Source organism: Phycodurus eques, chromosome 4 (assembly GCF_024500275.1).
Source record: "Phycodurus eques isolate BA_2022a chromosome 4, UOR_Pequ_1.1, whole genome shotgun sequence".
Classification (NCBI taxonomy): Eukaryota; Metazoa; Chordata; class Actinopteri; order Syngnathiformes; family Syngnathidae; genus Phycodurus; species Phycodurus eques.
In genome coordinates, this window is record NC_084528.1 from 14677684 (window position 1) to 14699859 (window position 22176).

The 22176-nt window shown below is 39.9% G+C and overlaps 2 protein-coding genes across 2 annotated transcripts in view; one reads left to right on the forward strand and one right to left on the reverse strand.

Moving 5' to 3' along the window:
* The first annotated feature begins 1355 nt into the window (after positions 1-1355).
* maneal (mannosidase endo-alpha like) lies at positions 1356-14274 on the forward strand. The gene is made up of 4 exons (XM_061674158.1): positions 1356-2017; positions 4890-4999; positions 9610-9686; positions 12226-14274. The coding sequence occupies exons 1-4, from the start codon at positions 1543-1545 to the stop codon at positions 12860-12862; spliced, it is 1299 nt and encodes a 432-aa protein (XP_061530142.1). The 5' UTR covers positions 1356-1542; the 3' UTR covers positions 12863-14274.
* yrdc (yrdC N(6)-threonylcarbamoyltransferase domain containing) overlaps positions 14156-22176 on the reverse strand; it is a 9718-nt gene continuing 1697 nt past the window's right edge. The window contains exons 2-6 of the mRNA XM_061674159.1: positions 21890-22085; positions 19105-19219; positions 18896-19015; positions 16647-16777; positions 14156-14616 (exon numbers count right to left, since the gene is read on the reverse strand). Coding sequence (XP_061530143.1) covers positions 14550-14616; positions 16647-16777; positions 18896-19015; positions 19105-19219; positions 21890-22085 — 629 coding nt within the window. The 3' untranslated portion in view covers positions 14156-14549. The remainder of the gene's footprint in view (positions 14617-16646; positions 16778-18895; positions 19016-19104; positions 19220-21889; positions 22086-22176) is intronic.

The following is a 22176-nucleotide window of genomic DNA, read 5'->3' on the forward strand; positions in this document are numbered from 1 at the left end:
TATAACTCTATAGAGCTGGATAGATAAATAGAGGGTAAATAGAGAGAGAGAGAGAGAGAGAGAGAGAGAGAGAGAGAGAGAGAGAGAGAGAGAGAGATAGATACAGTAGACAGAGACAGATATACTGTACATGGACTGATCTGTATAGGGAGTGCTAGAGAGATATATATTGATAGACAGATCTAGATAGAGTAGATAGAGAGCCATGGTGAGAGAGTTGCTAGACAGAGCGATAGAGCTAAATCATCAATATCAAACACAAGGCCCGGGGGCCAGATCTGGCCTGCCACTTCATTTTATGTGGTCCTTGCAAGCAAATTACGTGTGTCAACGTCCACGATTCTTGCCAAAATTTAAACATTTTGTATTCAATAAAAAAAAAAAATGTTGAGATATTGCTAGCATTTTTTTGGTTACAAAATCCCTTGTTACAGTCACTTGAACAGTAGTTGAACAAACTACACTTCTGATTTCAAACTTACTTCTCAATCAATTTGTTGTGTATACGTAATAATATGATGTAGCGATTAAAAATGTATATGGTTTCACAGTCATAACGGCCCTCTGAGGGAAACCGTAATGACAATGTGGCTCGTGACAAAAATGACTTTGACACCCCTGAAGACAGAAGATAGATAAACAGAAAGATATTTAGAAATAGACAGACAGAGAGAGACACACTTTACTCAAGAGGGAACTTTATAAAAGTGCTCTGAAGTTGTGTCCCTTAACACACACACACAATCCTGTTACTAAAACAGTTCAGGCTTCTAGAGGAAGACAAAAAAAAGTCCAGTATATGACACAGGAGAAAATCAATCAATCAATCAATCAATCAATCAATACGGACGATAGAGAAGTGGACTTTGCTTAGGTGTACCCATGGTCGGAGCAATGTAATTAACGCTGAGTCATGTTGCTCCCTTTTTTTCTCCTCCTCTAAATGGCTAAAAATGTTTTAATAACATGGTTGTGCGCACGATAGTATGTATATATGACTTCAAAGGATTACTACTATTTAAAATGTCTGTGACTGATAAAAATAAAGAAAGAAAGAAAAGGAAACACTTTTACTACAGCTGCAGCAGCATTGTGTCTCAGGAGAACGATAATTTCCACAGCAAGCGCGTGTTTCTGTACTTTGTTCCTGGATGCATGGAAAGTTCTTCTAGAATGACAAAGTAAACAAACAGAATTCCGCTTCCGACAAAGCTTGAATCGTGCCGATGTCCTACGGCAAGTGAATGTAACACGATGACGCGACAATTTTGTTGTTGTTGTTTTTTTTACTTACTTACTTCGGCCGCTTAGCGTCGCTACAAATCACCTCGTGACAGCCGAACCGGAAGCACCAGCGCAAACCGAACGGACCCTGACGCGCACGCGGGCACGCACGCACACTGCGATAGGACCACCCCCGACCACTGGAGGAAGCGAACCCGGCTGGCGAGCATGTAGACGCGGCTGTGTTTCGCCGGAGATGGGCCGTGAAGAAGCCGGCGGGGGATAAAGGCTGCTAGCAGCGCATCGCCACATCCGAGCATGGGTCGACTGCGGAGGCGAGCTTGCGTGGCTCTCTTTCTCTTCACGCTCTTCCTCTTCGGAGCCATGATGGCACTCCGGACCCTCAAAGCCGGGGACGGCTTGTCGGATCTGGCTCCCAACACGCCGGATCGGCGCTCCGTGCAGCGGACCTCCTCGTCCTCCTCGCCGGGCCGCCAGCGCACTAAAGCGGCTGCGGTGTCCAACGCGGGCCCGGAGGGGCGCATCTTCGACGACGTGCACATCTTCTACTACGTGTGGTACGGAACCCCGCGGGCGGACGGCAAGTTCGTGCACTGGGACCACGTCCTGGTGCCGCACTGGGACCCGAAGATCGCGTCCAGTTACCCGCGGGGGAGGCACATGGCGCCCGAGGACATCGGCTCCAGCTTCTACCCAGAGCTCGGCCCGTACAGCTCCAGGGACCCGGACGTGCTGGAGTCCCACATGGAGCAGATCGCGACGTCGGCGGCAGGTAGAAGTTCGGGGCAGGGGTGGGAAGTAACCGTGTACAAATACTTCGTCCTCACATACATACATACATACATACATATACATATATATATATATATATATATAGAGGATATTTTTTTTAAATAAGGTAGCTGTACTTCTTCTGGAGTACAGCATTTAGTTTTCTGCCGTCTTTATTATCGTTAAGGGCAGGGTTGGAAAGTAATCGAGTACACAATACTTCGTTCCAGTGTATTTAAGTATTCTTTGGGTATCTGTACTTTGACGAATTTTTACTTTTACTCTCTACATTTGAAAACAGATCTCTGCCTGTACTCCTTACTTTGTCCAAAATGGCTCATTACTTTTTCAACCTGCGCGGATGACGCAATCAATCAATCAATAAGATTTTCAATTGATTGAGATCTTGGGGATTTCCAAGGCTGAACGTAAACCAGGAAGAATTAACGACGACGCAATAGATGTGGAGAAGCAAGATATTCCCCGTCCATGCGCTTATTTAACATATATTTTTTATGTTGTCGGCTCCAAGAATGATGAAAGTTATCTGCGCAGGTAGGGCACATAATTGCCAGTAAAATAGTTTTACTTATACTTGAAGAAGTCAAATCCGTACTTCTACTTGAGTACAAAGTGTGAGAACTTTTGCGACCTCTGGTTAAGGGGGGGAGACAGCCAGCATTAAAAACTACAATTAGTTGAGGTGTACACTTCTGCAAATCTAAAAAAAATCTTACTGTGAGCCTAACCATTAATCCAGCACCACGGACAGCTCCATACACTAGTTCAGTGTTTTGGAGTCATTATGAATCATATTTGTTTTTGCATCTGCTGTACTTTCTATTTATACAGTGGTACCTTGACTTCCAAGTTTAATTCGTTCCGAGGGATAAGATGCTTGTAACTCAAATCACTCGTATCTCAGATGGACGTGCCAGGCACCTCTCCAAAACACCATTTTGGGAAATGTGGTTTTTGACAAGAAAAATAGTACTGTACAGTATTGTACTGTACAAAAACAGTTATATAGCTAGAAAAAAAGAAATTTTGCAAAAAACTGAAATGAAAAAAAACATAATGCTATCACAAAACACAGCCATTACCTGTACTTTCACTGCGAGGTCATCATGTGAACTGATGGTGGTCAGATGTTGTGAAGTTCTTTACCACCATCCAGTGGTGGATTGCCTGAAGAAAGATTTTCGCTGGCAACACGATGCACAAAATCAACTGGCTATTCAGATGTTGTTGGTTTTTTTTTGGGCTATTCTCTGTGTTTTGTTGAAAAACCATTTGCCGTTTATGTGCTCAAGCCAAAGCCATGTCTAATATAAAAATATTGCTTTGACGCCATCTGGTGGCAGGGCTCGACCCCTATCCCACAAATAGGTTGACTGTACCTCAAAACTGAGCATTCTTTACTTTGTAACAGCATTTTGGACTGCGTTGTACCTAATGTTATGTCCCATAGGGCAGTTTAATGCAATATAGTTAACCCGAGAGACACCAGAATCCTCGGTGTCCAGTAACAGCCCATGCAGTTAGTGTTCTTGCACTTGATACAGCTCAAAACGTTTGTACCTAGGGGAGGTTACGGTACACCGCCACATTAAGACAACCTCTCACCAGCTGTCCGTGCGATGAAAAAGTGCAGAGAGATTGGACGCAACACAATCTGTTTAAGACACCAGAGACAGAAATGCGTCAAAATAGTTACACGTATCCACATGAGTGATATCAAAAAGGCCTGTAAATAAAATATGCTGAATACATCAAGTTGACCTGAGGGAGTTACAATGACTACCGTACATCATGGTAGGTGCTCTTAAGTTAAAAGACATTTTAGATGACCAACTGACGCAAATGTCAACAACTTCCAACTCAGGACATTATTCATTCATTAATTATTGCACATACGTAAATTAAAAGTTGTACTAAAATAGAAAAAAAATAATGATTTTAAAGTTAAAATGCAAATACATTTGAACTGAAACTGAACTTTAATTTGTAGCTCCCTTCATTTTCTTGGCATCGGTTGATAAGATCAGTTTATTCAGTCTAATACGTTTGATTGTATTTCACGTTTTAAATGTATTTTACTTTATTTGTATTTTTATTTCCGTGATTCTTCCTTATACCACTTGAGGAAGCCTCCATACCATACTTTAAGAATCACAGTGCTGGGATTTAAGTCATCATACGAGAATCCATCCATCCATTTTCTTTACCGCTTATCCTCACGAGGGTCCCGGGCTGCCGCAGCCTATCCCAGCTATCTTCGAGCGAGAGGCAGGGTACACCCTGAACCGGTCGCCAGACAATCGCAGTACACATAGAAACAAACAACCATTCGCACTCACATTCACACCTACGGGCAATTTAGAGTCTTCGATCAACCTACCACGCATGTTTTTGGGATGTGGGAGGACACCGGAAACTCCACACAGGCGGGGCCGGGGATTGAACCCCGGTCCTCAGAACTGTGAGGCAATTGTGCTAACTAGTCGTCCACCGTGCCTTCATACGAGAATAAAGTTGTTTATTTACGTGTATATGCTTGTATATATCTGTATTATCAATCTATGGGTCATAATGTCACAAGAATAAAATTGTATTAGTAATGATGCCGCTCAAATGTACTGCACTTTAAAGTAAAATTGTAAAAAATTACCTAAGTAAATGTTTAAAAACATGTCTTAAAAATGTACTGATAATGTATCAAACTTTGCAGTTAAATACAACTAAATTGTACTGAGGCAGTTATTCTTTTGCGTAACACTAGAAAGAGCCCACATACTACGAGTTTTGATTTGAGAATCACTGGTCTATTAGAATGGTGTCACTCATAAGCGTTTGTGTCCATGTGTCTGAAGGGGTTCTGGTGCTGTCCTGGTATCCTCCCGGCATGGCTGATGACAACGGGGAACCCACTGAAGACTTTGTACCAGCCATATTGGATGCTGCATATCGACACAATCTCAAGGTAAGTAGAAAATAAACCCTCACATTCTAGAGAGGCTGGCTTCACTTGTCCTTTGACATTTTTCGAGGTAAAATGACCCAATGAAATTTGCATGTTTGTATCTGATGACTATAAAACATCGTAGCAGCTTCACACAGTAACCAATAATCAAGATGCAGGTATGGAAAGGTCAGACAGAGGGTCCTTGGTTTACAACGGAGTTGCGTACCTACAGTGCCGACAGGACACGATGGGACAGGACAAGACAGGATGGGAGAGGATAGGCCAGGGAGAGATGAGACAGGACAAAACAGGGTGGGACAGGCCAAGACTGTACAGGAGGGGACAGGACGGAGAAAGACAGGGGAGGATGGGGCGAGATAGGACGGAACAGGAGGACAGAGGACAGAATGCAACGACAGAAAAGGACAAAATAGGAAGGCAGATGGCTGACCTACACTAAATTTCAGATCTTTTTGAGGGAGTTTTTATTTTGCTTGCTTGTTTTCTTGAACAAGGACATTTGCGGCTCTGCCCCTGCTCCATACTATATATACAGTAAAGCTAGAACTTTTTTTTTTTTTTTCTTGGGGCGTGAATTGGCGGTTTTTAAAGAATTGCTGTGAATGCAAATCTGCGTGGGCATCTCTGGGGTTTGCGGTGGTAGTGACATTTCCAGGACTTGGGGAAGGACATGGGTCAAAGAACTGCTGCTGCTGCAGTCAGTCACCTTAGGGACTGGATGAAGGAGCTGAGCGATGGCGGACCAATTGCCAATTAGGTCGGAAAATAAGTGGTGTAAACATGTAGGAGTGCTGTCGTCATATTGAAAGCTTATGAAAATTTAAAAAGGACAAAAAGGAGCGCTTGATTATGTGAATAAACTCACGTCACATCTTTTTTGAACTGGTCTATGAAACTAGTGTGTTTGAGAGTTGATGTGTGTCTTAAAAGCTTCGAGAAGCTCTCTTGCTTTCTGTGATTGACAAAAGACGAGGGGCAAAACTCGGTTTGTTAATAATGCAGAGATCGCGTTTTCTCTACACGTAAAGACAATCAACCGGTTGACAAGCACAGCGGATGTGACTTATTTTCTCTCAATACATACCTTACTGTACAAAAGTCTTGTTCCGCCATTTGATTTGCTGTTTTAGTGATGCCATAAGGGTTATACAGTGGGGATGAAAAGTCTACACACCCCTGTTCAATTGCCAGGTTTTTGTGATATAACAAAATGAGACCATGATAAATCAATACAAAACCTTTTTCAACTATTAATGTCACGATAACCGTAACAACTCAAGGGGCAATAAAAAAAAAAAATTAGATAATGTGGTCGTACATGTGTAGACACCCTCTTATAAATGGAGAGTGGCTATGTTCAGAATTAACCAATCACATTCAAAGTCACGTTAAATTGGAGGGACCACAAATCTGCCACCATTTAAAGATTAACCCCAAATAAAGTTCTGCTACTCGGGTAGGATTTTCCTGACATTTGTTGTTGCTTTTTTAGCAAAAGCCTTAATGTTTTATACTAACACTGACTGCTATTTCAAACTGTTTCCTAATTCCCTTCACCTTGACTTAGGCCACAGTTCCAGTCGGAGAAAACCAGCCCCAAAGGATGATGCTGCCATCATCATGCTTCATTGTAGGCATGGTGTTCTTTTGTTTGTTTGTTTTGTTGTGTTTTTGGGGGGTGATGCACATTTGTTTGAGTTGTGTCAAACATAGCTTTTGGAATTATTGTCAAAAAGTTCTCTGATGTTGATATTGTGGAAGCTCTCCACGGGCCATGGTTTTTGCTGTAAAATGAAACTGCAAAAATGTCAGGAAAAGCCTACTAGAAAAGCTGTACTTTATCTGAGGTTAATCAGAGGCACTATAAATAGTGGCAGGTGTGCAGTGACTTCCATTTAACATGAGTTTAAATGTGATTTGTTAATTCTGAACACAGTCACATCACCACTTATAAGAGGGTTTTCATATTTGTGGAACTATATTATCTCAGTTATTTTTTACTCCCCCTTAAGTTGTAAAGGTTATAGGTCACAAACTTTTTAAATGATTTATCTGGGTGTCATTCTTTCTTATCACACAAACCTGTCAATTAAACAGGGGTGTGTAGACTTTATTACATTCACTTTCCATATAGGTACCTTGAGTTTCATTCATTCCGTGACCAACTGATGAATTGGAGGATATTTTAGGGACTAACCTTTTTGCATTTTATCATATTTTGTAATGTTTTCAAGAAAAACAGTTAATATACAATTCATATAAAGTGATTCGTCCAGCTCAACGATCAACAGTCCACTTTTTATGGGACATTTTATTTGTCATATATCATATATTTACTGTATCTTGTTACAGGCACTCGGGCACCTGAAAAATATATTTCCAAAATATTGCTGAAATTTAAACCATTTCCTAACATCTGATTCTTCGTCTATCAACCACACAGCGAGCCCAGTTGTGCTCATGCTAAAAAAGCAAGCAATGCACCTTTTTAATTTTTTTTTTTATATAAATCCTTATATAAACTGAACACTATTTGAGCAGCACCCACACACACGCTGCTCATGCGTTGTGGTGCAGATCTCTGCATTGTTTGCTGCTTTGACCCAAGGCTTGAAGGGGAGCCAAAATAGTTCCAATCAAGGCTCTGATTTACTAAAGTTTTGTGTGTGCAAATCTGTTAGCGTGAGTGAACATGCAATTAAGTGCCCGCTATTTGGAATCTTAGTAAATCAAGCCCCAAGTGAGGGCAAAGTGGGATTAGAGGCGGACCAAGTGGGAATTTTGCATTCCGGGTCCCGAGAGTCAGTATTTCCTCCCGAGACAATTCCCAATCCTACAAGGGATGGAAATGTTCTGCATGGTAAATAGGACGTGTCAGCTGAACACTCCCAATACACTGAGGTGCTATAGTCTTTGTTGGGAGTAACATGTTACAACTATGTGTAAATACTGTACGTACAGCAAGCATCACTGACCAAGTACAGTATAGTTCTATTTAACTTTCAAGTTAAATAGTTTGACATTTAATCTTTTAAAAACGGGTTTTCAACATCATTTTAGGTAGATTTGTATTTAAGTTTTATGTGCAATAATTTTTATTTAAGTACAATTAGTTTTCCCTAGATTTAACTCATTCAGTGCCAGCCCTCCCAGTTCACATGGATATTTGACTTCTAAAGCAGTCAGTGGCACTGAATGTGTTAAGCGCAGTGTTAATGATCAAACCCTGCGTAATGTTACACTATTTAACATATGCTGTCTATTCTAATGTTGGTCATTATGGTGGTATTTACAGAGCCAAGTATTTGTTTTTAAGGTGGTGCTGTGTAGAAAGTTTGAGAAGCACTGCTATATTCATTACAATTTGATTTAAAAAGCATCTGCCATTCCATTTGCATCTGCATGTATTACTCCTCTCTCTGTGACTCGAGTTTCTGATTTTTAAGATGGACAGATGGGTCTAGTCATTCGTAGATGAGGTTAAAAAAAATACAAAAATAAAAACTTAAACTGTGTATGAAAAACCTAAAAAACATTATTTTAATAACATTTATTGAATAAAATAAAAACGGTTTGATTTTTTTTATGTTTACGTAGTTTTACAAGTAAAACAAATCACTTATTTTTAATGATATTTACAATTAATTTAATCCTGATTAACCAATTATTGAATCGAATTAACAATTCTAATAAAATGTCATTCATTTTATTATTTACAAAAGTTATTTACAGTTATGGAAAAAATTACTAGACCACCCTTGTTTCTTCAGTTTAATGCCTGGAACAACTACAGATACAGTACATTTGTTTGAACAAATACAATGACGACAACAAAATAGGTCATAACCATGGTTTTCTTGATAGGAACCAAAATCAATGGACATAAGATAAAGCTTAAGCATGTCAAATAGGACAAAGTATTATGGAATCAGCTACATTTTATCATGTTCATTGGATTTTTCAGGTAATATACCTTTAGTAGTACCCGGCATTAAAATACTGAAGAAACAAGGGTGGTCTAATATTTTTTTCAATGACTGTAAACCAATTAACAAATTACTCAGATAGATGAATGAATGAATGAAATTGAATGAAGTGAAATTTATTGTATTAAATAAATTTTATGTTGGGGGGTGGGCTAAATTAATGTAACAAATGTTTCTGGACTCTTGATAATATACCGGATGAAAGAACAATTGATGCAAAACTGTTTAAATTTTTTTTATAACCACTTTAAATATTACAAAAAATAATACACAGTAATTTTACCTTATATTACAATTGCATTTCGCTACTGATGTTCTGAACTCCTCGAGACATTTTTCCTTCATGTTTTTCCCCCTAGAAAAAAATGTTTCAGGTTGATCATTATTTATTTAATAAGTGTTTCCATCCCTTTAAATATTCAACTTATGAACCTTGTGCGTATGTGTCATTTTGGATCCCTTGCTAAACTGCTGATCTTTTTCCATCGGCTAAAAAAAAAAAAACCTGAAGGAACTACAACATTGCTATGTTCAGGTTCACGCAATATTGTACATCAAAACGTGAATAATTCTGAATATGACGCAAATCAACAAATTGTGTCTGTATGACTCTTTGTGCAGGTCGCATTTCACATCCAACCATACAGAGGACGGAATGAACAGAGTGTGCTTGACAACGTCAAGTACATCATTGACAGGTAAGGCACTTTTACACTTACCATTACCAACTGAACTCAAGTAGGCGACATCGTGCATAGTTTAAGGGCTGTAGATGAGTTGCAAAACTGGCATCCTTTTAGAAGGAGCTTCTGGTTATATAAAGGCTATTGTAGTGTTAAAAATAAGTGTGCTGGATTTACACTTCACTGTAAATCCTCCATTAGCCAGAAGGGTTTTGGACCTGGCTTCTCAAACTTTTTGGGGCCAGGGATCCCGTACAGGGGAGAATTATTTTTCCAAAGACTCCCTCATAATCCTAACTAGAGTTCTAAGGGGTGGAAAATGTTCCAGTGAATTTACATGGTAAGTTAAACTGCAGAATCTTAAATATTGAGGGTAAGTTAATGGAAAGGTGTCATGTTCATCATATTGAAGCATAAATTTAAACATCTGTTTTTGTCATATTTGTATTTTATCTATCAAACAATTAATTCAGTGAAGAGTTAAAACAATGTTGAGTTAAATTTTACTGGTGCAAGGGCTGCACAATATTGGAAAAAAAAAATTACAGATTTTTTTTTTCAAACCTATAATATATATTTCAATGTGAAATAATACAGGATCAGTGTTCGGAAAGTTCATTTTCTACGCTAACAAGTTCAAAGTTCAATTCACTAGTCCAAAAAATTAACTAGTTCAGTTCATAATTAAAAATGTTGAACTAAGTTCACAGGTCCCAAAATGAACTATTTCATAGTTATTTTTTTAAATTCTCTTTTAGGCTAATACCCTCAAAATACTGGCATTTAATTCCCCCAGTGTTGTCATCCATTCAGTCCACACTAGTAGCCAGCTGCAGCTTTCATCCTACAATCTCAAAAACATGGGGAAAAATGTATTGCTTGAATGGTGTTTTGTTTTTAATGAGGAATTAAAACAAAAACAGGACTGTCTTCCTTAATGTGTAAACAAAAACCACAAAAACACATGGTGAACGATGGTGAAATGACTGACTGGCTGACTATATTAAAAATATTTTTCTTATCTCGTCATATTACATAACAAAATAAATTCCATATTATCAGTGTGATTGAACAGTGTTTTAACTAAAGCATTGTGATGCAAATAATTTTCATAGTAATAATTTTTTTACAATTATATATTGTATTACAAAAGAATCAAGGAACATATTCACTCCCATTTGCACAATCTCCCTGAACGTGTGTCGTTTTAAGCGTTATAATTGATCGTAACCTCAGGGTACTAATCTTCTGAGCATGTCCAAACAGGTCCCTGTGCTGGTCATTTTTAATTTCAGTTGAGTCACTGTAATTACAGTACACCCAGAGGTGGGTAGTAATGCGCTACATTTACTCAAGTAACATTTTGGATAAATTGTACTTGTCAGAGTAGTTTAAATACGCCATAGTTTTTACACGAGTATTTATGCTAAGATTCAATACTTTTACTCCGTTAGAATGATCGACATGCCGCTCGCTACCTTTATTTATCCATTATTGCGTGCACGATCTATTTTTAGGCTTCATCTTCCGCAGAGGGCCACTGTGATCACTTGTCATTTGACTACAATACACCAATCAGACAGCAGAAGGCAGTCACATGACCCCCACACAAAGCCTTTGCGGGCCAATCAAAATGACTCATTTTGGAAGAAAAAAAACAGCCACGCGAATGTTTACTTTACAGACTCCAAAAACAACAGCGTTGTCATGCTACGTAGTCTTAAATTGTGACAGCCCAAATGTAGATATTTCAGCCCACTTCTTAATTGAGAAAACACCTTGCAGTAAATTGCAGATGTTTCTATTGTTGTTTTGGCAGTTCATCGAGCAACTCGAACCTTATTTTACGGTCATAAGTAACTGTACAACATGCTTTTTGGGGATACGTGCCATGCTGTAACTTTAATTTCACTCTCTATCACGCGCACACACACAAAATCAATAAATCTGTTCAGGATTAGCTGTAGGGTGGGGGGTGGGCTGCCCTCTTTTCTCTGTGGTCTTCCAGCCGGTCGGGCCGGGCTGGTCCCACAGGAGTCTAGCCTCTTACGTCACACAATTAGCACATTTGTATTACTCACACTGTACATATTTGGCACATTGGCCACATTCACATCTCATTCGGGGTCCCCTGGGGGGCTGGCACAAGGCATGATGAGGCAGACACCGGCACATCTGTGCTGGTCTTCGGTCCGGTCAACGCCTTCTCTGCCCTGCCGGTCCTCCAGTTTTAATGGATCATACACCCATCTGAGGGAAATCATAACTACAGTGCGGCACGAGACAAAAAAGTGTGACATCCCTGTTCTTGCCTAATAGAAAATTGTCCATCAATATCGAATGTTTTTGGGAAAAATCAAAACAAAAAAAATCCACTGATTAATAATTTTTTTTTTTTAGGAAGCACATTGGTATTTTTTATTACTATTCTATCACTACGTTAAAAATGACAGGCAATTATACTGTTAGGCTAACGAAATAACAAAAATGGAGTCTCAGTGGCTCATTTTAATCCAGGAAGTGATTTTCAGTGTGCTTATCACTTTGACCAAAGGTACAGTGACCATGCCGCCTTCTACAAGTTCACGTCGAGCACCGGGAAGAGCCTCCCTCTGTTCTACATCTACGACTCGTACCTGACGCCTGCCGAGTCCTGGTCCCAGCTGCTGGCGCCGGGAAGCACCCGCAGCCTGCGCGGCTCGGCTTACGACGGCATCTTCGTCGCACTGATCGTGGAGGAGCGCCACAAGCAGGATATCGTGTCTGGCGGCTTCGACGGCATGTACACGTACTTCGCGTCCAACGGCTTCTCCTTCGGCTCGTCGCACCAGAACTGGAAGGTGCTCAAGGCTTTCTGCGACGACAATGACCTCCTGTTCGTTCCCAGCGTAGGGCCGGGCTATGTAGACACCAGCGTGCGGCCTTGGAACAGCCACAGCACCCGCAACCGCGTCAATGGCCGCTACTACGAGACGGCCCTGCAGGCGGCGTTGGACGTGCGGCCGGAGGTACTTGCCATTACGTCGTTCAACGAGTGGCACGAGGGCACGCAGATCGAGAGGGCCGTCCCTAAGAAGACGGCCACCAGGGTCTACTTGGACTACCGGCCGCACGGGCCCCAGCACTACCTGGAGCTGACTAGACACTGGGCCGAGAAGTTCAACAAGGAGAAAGAGCAGTGGCTCATGTGAGGATTCCAACGCCACGCAGTTTAACGAATGGGTTAAAAGGGACGTGAGTGGAGAGACCTGAACCTTTTTAGTAGAAAATCATACGAAACGTTTAAGCTCTAGTAAGTTAAGTCGCTTGCACATTGTATGTTTTTTTTCCTTCTTGATTTAAAAAAATATATATATTTAGGTTTTTTCTTTGTTTTTAATCCTTTTTTTTGTTTTAAAAAAAAGTGTTTTTTGTAACTTTTTTTGCATTTTTTTCCATTTTATTAGTTTAGTTTCCATTAGTTTTATATAATTTTTTCTTTTGATTATATTATATCAGTTTTAATATTTAATTTGGTTTATTTTTAGTTTACATTTTAGTTTGTTTGTACTAGTTGTATTTATTTTCTTTTAGTATTAGTAGTTTTATATAGTTTTTTTTACTTTTTATTTTATTAATTTTATCCATATCTTTAGTTTTTTACAAATTTAGTTTTGCATTTTATACATTTTATTTTTATTTGCTTTTTATTATTATTTTCTGTTTTATTTTGTAAATGTTTTTAGTTTTATGTGTTAGTTTTCCTTTTTGTTTAATATTTACTTTTTCTTTTTAATTTTTATTATTTTATATATTTTCTTTCCCCCCTGGTTTCTTCACTCATCAAACACTGCGAGATTTGTGCTTGTTGGCCTCGTATTAAAAGCATCAACAAATGTCGGCCCGGGGGGGGAATTGTCGGATCCGATTGCTTGTCGTGGGCTACTTCCCGTTTGGCGTTACTAATAGAGACGGTACTATTTTGTTCATTGCAAGACTTTTTAGGGCTGTATCCTGCCCACTAACTGACCACCAGATATCAAACAGTATCACGTTTTCTACTCACTGCAAATTTTTCGTACGTAGTCCTACTCAATTGTCGTGAGAACATAACATCTGGAAATGTCATTAGAACTATTACAGCCTTGTAACTGATACCTGTATATACAATATAACAATTCTAATGAAATAATCATCCTACTCGCTTCGTTGCTCACAAAATCTTTTTCAGGTCTAAGGAAAAGCAGGTTTTTTGTTGCAGGACAGACAAGTGTTTAGTCCTTGTGGACTGGTTTTATGACCCCCCCGCCCCCCAAAAAACCTGTATATTTAAAAAAAACAAAAAAAAAAAATTCCCAGTTGCTACGTAAAGGCTCTTCCAGAGGGGAATTTTGTTAACACTGTGTTTTAACACTGTATGTGTGCGCACGTGCGGTCAAAACTTGATGCCTGATTTGACTTCCAACTAGAGTAAGCATCCAGATACGTGACAAATTAGAAATTCATTAAAATGAATATCAGCTTTTATTGTACATGAGTAACAGGTTGTTTGCAGGCATGCAGAATAAATCCATTCAATCAAGGTCCCCTTGATTATTTTTTATGGTTATATAATAAAAATCTAAATCCCTCACATCATCTTTCACACTGGTGGTATCAATAAGTGACAGAAATGTTTGGATTGGACACAAAATGGTAAAGTACCACGTGATCCCATGATAACTGACTAAAATAATGGAAAAAACATAAAACACACACATGCGATTATAAAAATATGACAGCCAGTAAGTCCAGAATATATTCTCCATGTTCTCTTCTGGCTTTAAAATAAAAGTTGTAATAAATCTCCCAAGAAAAAGCTTGGTTGTGCGTTCCAGTCCGAGTGTCTCGACTTCGGAATCATCCCAGATTCTCTGACTTGAGTCCATATTTGCCTTCCAGCACGTCCACCGTTGAGGAAAAGGCACTAAAAACCCAATTAAGACTTGTTTTTATTTTATTTTTCTAAGGCTTGAAAACAAGTACTGTGAAGGTCTTGTTTCCTATCAGAAGTGCAGTAGTAGAGTACAGTAGCAGGGATCTCGATAGATGTGCGTCCCGCCTCTGAGACACAAGTATTAGCAGGGACGCATGACGCATATTCATTCTGCATCTATAGACGCATGGTTCAAGACCCGCCCTACGTACACTGTATGTATGTGTGTGTGTGTTTGTTGAAGATCTTCCACACACAGCGAATCAAAAGTACAAATCCTGTCTTGGTACTAGCTAATCAGAGGCAGAGTAGGGTGAATTATCGTTCCATACAATGGACACATTTTTTTACCGGACTCGATAAATTCTCATTGTTGAGGTAACACCAGTCACGCCGCTCATGACGTAGCAAGCCGCTGGAGGAACGGCGTTTGCTCCGTAGATGCACACAACTGGGACTTAAGGGAAAGTTAACGGTTTATTATATTACATTCGCCAGCTGGCGAGCTAAGGGCTGGAACTAAAAAGCTCACAGGACTGCGGTGACATCGTTAAAACGTGATTTGATTGACAAGTAAATGTCTCACATAACAGTCCCGCAGCTCGAGGGGGGGCCTTATTGTACATTTGATTTATCCTTTATTTAATGAAATTGTAAAAGAGTAACAATTGCAATACCCCATTTTAACTGCTAAACCTTAAAATTTAAATGTCTTCTAATTGATTATACACAACATGTGAACATGCATTTTACATGTTAATTAACTTTGATGATATATTTTTTTCAAAACACATTTGTGAACTACAATTGTTCAGTTTCTTTTATTATCGCCCACTATCCATCCATCCATTTTCTGAGCCGCTTCTCCTCACTCGGGCCGCAGGCGTGCTGGAGCCTGTCCCAGCTATTATCGGGCAGGAGGCGGGGTACACCCTGAACTGGTTGCCAGCCAATCGCAGGGCACATACAAACAAACAACCATTTGCACTCACATTCACACCTACGGGCAATTTAGAGTCCCCAATTAATGCAAGTTTTTGGGATGTGGGAGGAAACCAGAGTGCCCGGAGAAAACCCACGCAGGCACAGGGAGAACATGCAAACTCCACACAGGCAGGACCGGGGATTGAACCCCGCTCCTCAGAACTGTGAGGCAGACGCTCTAACCAGTCGACCACCGTGCCGCCTATCGCCCACTAAATTGACACTATTTTTCTAAGTAAAAACATCTTTTTTTAATAATCCATATACACCGTTTCCTATAAAATTTAGTTTTTTTGTGAAAAATGAATGTCTGAGAAAAATTTAGAGTTTTGCTTAAAAAAATAACTGATAGCATTTCATCGAAAGAACATGCATGAATTCCATAAATGAGCAATATAAGTTAAACAACTAACGTTAACTACGTTAGTAAGCAACAACCGTCATATAGCGGAGGATTACTGTGGAATGGCACACGCCTGTCTATATATGGTCTCATAGTTGGCAGTGCATATCACACCAGAAACCAAGCAATGAAGTTTAAGGAATTCTCTGCAAACCTCTGAGACCGGATTGTGTCAAGGCACAAATCTGGGGAAGAATACAAAAGAATTTCAGCAGCATCGAAGGTCCCGAAAAGCACTGTGGTCTCAATTAGTTGGAAACGGAAGAAGTTTGGAACCACTGGGACAAATCCTAGATCTGGCCGTGCGACCAAGCTGAGTAACTGGGGAAGCCTTGGTCAGAGAGGTGAACAAGAACCCTATGGTCACTAAGGCGGGGCTCCAGTGTTCCCTTTTTATTTGCCAATGGTAGTGTTTTTTTTTTTTGTTGTTGTTTTTTTTTTAAAAACAAACTTTTGTTTCCATAAATGCATTTTTATTCAAAGGCAATTTCACTTATATTGATACTATATTTTAAGATTCATGTTGAATTAAATTAAGTAAAAAAGTACTAGATCACAATAGACTAGTATTTTATTTGGAACAATAAGTGCCAAAATCAGTTTTCCCATGTTAAAATGAAGAGGAGGAACTTACCAGCCGGCTCTGATGATGCGGTACCTGCCATGCGCTGATAGGTCTACCACGGTGGATCCAAGGCGACTTTGGTCTTCTATTGGTCCTCCGTCCACCACCACGGCTAGTTTGGGCCAAAGATCCTGAAATTCCTTCAAATCAAAGAATAAAAAATCAACACTTAAATCTGAGCAAATGTCATAGCTAACAGAGGCTCATATATTGCCATCACAGCAGAATTTAAAACTTTTATTTAAAAAACAAAAAAGATAACAGCTGCTAACAAATTGCTAACCAAGGCTGGCATACTAGTAAAAATTGCTAATGCACAGTACAACCAAGAGAAGATGGCACATTTCTAGCATACAAGACAGCCTTCTGGGATTTGTTTTATTTCTCCTATTACCAAACATGCTTTGAAAAAGTGTCTTCCCTGAGCATTAAATTGCACATAAATAATACAAATAAACATTAGGGGGCTAGGTACAGAGCCCTGCCAGGAATAGAACAGTGAAAAATCTATGAATAATTGACGCCCTCCCAAAAGGGTGTTTGTAATTGTGTATAGATGCCTCAAGATGGCAGCAAAGCAGTCAAAAAAAAGAGAGGCTCAAGAACCATCAACACCATGCATGGCACATGCACACCATCTTGAACCCATCCATCCACTTTCCATCCTGCTTATCCTCACATGGGTCGGGGGCATGCAGGAGCCTATTCCAGCTATCTTTTGGGCCAAAGGGCGGGGTACACCATGAACTGGTCGCCAGCCAATCGCAGGGCACATATAAACAAACAACCATTGAACCCATGTTACATAAATGATTGTATTCAGTAGTTAAATTATTTAATACAAAGAAACAACCTTTACATGAGGCTCATCAATCGCATTAGTTGGCATACTAGCCTAGATAACACGGTAGCACAAACTAACGTGACATCACACATAGGCAAACAAATACGCGAACTAGCACTTCGAACAAATAGTTTCGAGTCATTAAACTCACCTTAGGGCATTTACACTCAATAAATGTTCGGGAATATAGTTCATAAACCACAGTTTACGAACGAGCCAGTTTACGAACGATTCGGTTTATGAACAAGTTGGGGAAAAAAAATTATTACCTCGGGTCACACACTAGCTTCGGCTTACGAACAGTCTATGCATGGCCACGGAAGGCTCTGAACTTTGTGCTTTTTCTCGCGCCGCATAAACATCATCGGCTCTGTGTTTTTTTTATCCTTGTTTTTTTTTTTTTTTTTTTTTTTTTTTTTTATAAAAAGGCCGGCACGTCCCACAATGCAACACAAAAGCTGCGCTACATTGGGGGAGGTGATGGCAATTTACGGCTAGCAATAACGACAATGGACATAAACATTACTATACACGGAAAGACTAAGATACAGCACAGTAATTTGCAAGCGAACCCACTGTTATTTCATCACCATAAATTGTTTTCTCCTACTTCTATATTGCACAGTATTTATTTTTTAACCACACAACGATCCAAATAAATAATATAACCGTTCTGCCGCTGGAATGGATTAACACTTTAAAAACGACGGGGATCACTGGTGACACCGCGGCGCATGTGTATTGTAAATTACCGTAACTCCTCGCTACTTCGTGCAATTTTAATCATTCAAACTGCCCCTGAAAGCTGTGAAACTAATAAATATATCTACTACTATGGTGCTAAAAAGTTAAATACATTTCCATTCATTTCAATGGGAAACATTACATCGATTTGTGGATGTTTCAGTTTGAGAATTCGTATGCTGAGGTTCTACTGCACAGGTAAATTGTAACAGCAAAGTGGACTACACGAGTTATTAATAGCTACATAATGAGATGCTAGTGCGTTATTTAGGCTAGGATGCTAGCTAATAGCACTGATAAGCCTCATGTGAATGTGGTTTGCTTGTGTTTAATAATTTAGTCATTTATGTAACATGCGTTCATGACCGTGTACAGGCTAGATGTGGTGTTGAGACTTTGTTTAGTATTTATTAGTATTTGTTTGGTATTCTGTGTGTTGTTACAGACCTCAGTAAGTAAATCAATCCAAACGAGTCTCCATTCTCCGTTTTAAGTGCTTTGCCACCATTTTGTGGCATCAATTACAAACCCCTCCTATTTGTGGATTGTGTTGATTTGTAGCAGGGCTCGTTCCCTATCCTTTGCGAATAACGGGCTTTCACTGTAAATCAATAAAATGAATTTATTGCCCAGCACTAGTATTATGCATTCCTCCCATGTTAATACTTACATGGACGGCCACAGTGCTGTTTTGTGCGCTGACATTGGCACTGGTCAGCGCCAGAGGCTCGCCACACATCTGACAAAGACGACGCATGAAGCCGCAGTCTGGAATACGGATGCCTACGAGCTAAGTGTTACAACACATTAGCATTGACAAGCTCACACTTTGAAATACATTTTTAGTTTTGATTACGTCGATTCAACGGCACGACTAACCGACGTGAATGGGTTGAGCTCTTTGTTAAGTATTTCAGACCGTTCGAGCACCAGCGTGACCGGGCCAGGCAGAAGGTCACTGAGGAGCTCCTCTTTCACCTCCACCTTACAGTACCTACACATGGAGGTAAAACAGAATTTTTTTTAACCCAAGACCAACCTGCTCGACCAATTAGTACAGCTTATAGTAAATTTATCCATTGTGGGACTCAATGGGACTAATAAAAGTTATCATTATAATAGCAAATACAGTGGTACCGAAACATACAGCCGCTGAAATAAGTATTTAGCACGTCACCGTTTTTCTCACTAATTATATTTCCAAAGGTGCTATTGACATGAAATACTCACCAGACTGTGGGAACAACCCAAGTAATCTATACGTACAAAGGAAGTCCAACAAATAAGATCAGATAAGTTGTGTGAAAACGTATTGAACACATGGAGAAAGGGAGATGCAAAAAGGCATGGAAAGCCAAGATAACACCTAAAATCTATCAATAATCAAACAGCAATCCAACCCCTTGTCAGTGCAAATGAATATCAGCTTGTTCAGTCCTATTTGATGGCTTACAAAAAAAAGTCTCATTGCCAAAACAGCAATGATTAAACACAATAATAGTGTCCCCAAATGTCCCCAAAAATTGAGCTGAATATTTATTTATTTATTTTTTAAAGTTTGCGTTAGGCAATTTATTTTTATTTTTTTAAGTTTGCGATAAATAGCAGTGATGTTACGAGATGTGCAGAGTCTTCGCGGCATGTGTCGAGTAATGGAGGGGGGGGGCGTTTCCGCAAAGCGCGTATCGAGGCTTGCTTCATTTAAGGGCGGACCTAGAAGTGATGACGTCCGAAGCTGTACCATGTGACCGATTCGGGAAGCGCTTCAGGGTTTGCCGCGAGGTTGGACAGCAATCTAAACCCCTCGTGCAGGCTCCATTCAAAATGTGTGTGTGTGTTTTATATAGAGTTGCGGTCAGCTCAGTTTGGATAAAGACTGTGCAATTTGTTTAGGCTAATAGAGTTTGGAGACTGTTGACAGCTGTTTGAACATAGGTTGGACAGTAGATAGCGAGCGATCAGTCACTCCTCGGAATCCTTGGAAAGAGGCTACTGCCCGCTAACCCAGCACCCTGGTCTAACAGCCCAACCGTTGGTGCACTCCCTCTCAACCTGAGGTATGGTGGTCACCTGAGTTCGAACCCCAAGCAGGACCCCACCGCATAAGGAAATATCATTGAGGCTTATCAATTACCTTTGTTTATCAAAAACGGCATTTTCTACGGTTTCTTATTTTATTCATGGAGAAAGTATTTATTGTGTTCACAGAAAGCAAGGTAAAATAAAACCGCACTGGGAGAGGAGAAATTACTGTACCCCAATTTAAAAATCTTGGTCTTGAATTAATCACTTAACAAAAAAATGATGATAAACTGTTAAACTGTTATTTCTAAATAAGCACTTTCAAAATCCTCTGCCCTCTTCAGCCCATGCCATTTTCCCAAAGTGACAGAAAAACATTATACAACCTGCCATACCGGTGATGATGAACATTTTAAGCACACAGAATACCTTCAAAAATAACATATTTTACACTTTCATCCATCCATCCATTTTCTGAACTGGTTGCCAGCCAATCGCAGGTCACATAGAAACAAACAACCATTCGCACTCACAATCATGCCTACGGGCAATTTAGAGTTTCCAATTAATGCATGTTTTTGGGATGTGGGAGGAAACCGGCGTGCCCGGAGAAAACCCACGCAGGCACGGGGAGAACATGCAAACTCCACACAGGCGGGGACGGGGATTGAACCCCGCATCTCAGAACTGTGAGGCTGACGCTCTAACCAGTCGGCCACCGTGCCGCCTATTTTACACTTTATGTTGCGAAATTACTTAGTATTACTTAATTAGTCAAACATTGTTTTGTAATACATAGTCATTCACAAGAGCTAAAAAGACGCAGAAATGCAACGCAGCACATATTGTATGTGGTAAAGATACAGCGGTTTGTGATTGTTACAAGCGGCTTGTGATTGTTACAATCCTTCATGAAGCTTCATCTCGCCTTCTCTAAGAAATAGACAACTGTGTAGTTTAAACTTTTGAAGCATAAGTTTGTACTACTACAAGTGGTGCAACAATACATGCATCTGTATTGAAACGTTCTATACAGTGGTCACTGTTCAGTACGCACTAAATGTCATTTTATATTTACTGTATCAACCTGTGACAATGAGGAGCTATGCTAAGCTACTCCGCATTACGCCTTATTCTTGAGTGCAGATCCACCACGCTGCTCCTCTCGCATTCATTCTGACCAAGGGAGGGTGCGTTCGGAAATTCACCCTTTCACTTTTTGAACTGAACTACATAATAAAATTAAGCTTCTGACACCATTCTAATTTATTGAGATGTACCTGTAACTATAGCTGTGACTACTAACAATACCAGGAATATAAATAATGCTGTCATGGAGGCTGGACTAGTTATGGTATAACTTTTGTTTTTTAAGCAGCTATTTATTTGTAAAATTTCCTCTGTTACTAAGAATGCACCACAGACGATGGGTATTTTTTTTAATTAATTATTTTTGTTGGTAATTTCAATAAAATACATTGAAAACAAAGGCAATAAAAATTATTTTTGTATTGCAAAAACAGCAAACCGTGACCTTCAAGTATCAAACTGAACCGAACCCTGATTGTGTATCGTTGCACCTTTAGTTTGTACCACTTCGATGGTGTTGGACTTTGCAGGTTCCGCTTGTATATGCTCTTACCTGTATATATCGTGGATTTCTCCAACACAAATGGCCAGAGGCTTCTGCTCATTGCGCCCCTTAATGTCGTAGATCTTGCGGACGGCGCCCGAGTTCTGGGCCAGACACGCCAGGCCGTAGATGGTGTCGGTGGGCACAGCAACCACATGGCCATCCTGCAAGGCCTTCACTGTGCAGCTCAGGATGTCAGCAACATCTGAAGAGAAAGGTATTAAACCTTTATAGACCTTTTTGCTAACATCAAATGTATTTCCAGGTGCAAAAAATGTAAGCGCTCTCCAATGACA

Excerpts from the sequence above, each read along its gene's own strand:
- maneal (XM_061674158.1), top strand. The coding sequence starts at position 1,543 with ATGGGTCGACTGCGGAGGCGAGCTTGCGTGGCTCTCTTTCTCTTCACG. Across the intron at positions 2,018-4,889 it reads GATCGCGACGTCGGCGGCAG|GGGTTCTGGTGCTGTCCTGG; the intron begins GTAGAAGTTCGG and ends ATGTGTCTGAAG. Across the intron at positions 9,687-12,225 it reads GTCAAGTACATCATTGACAG|GTACAGTGACCATGCCGCCT; the intron begins GTAAGGCACTTT and ends CTTTGACCAAAG.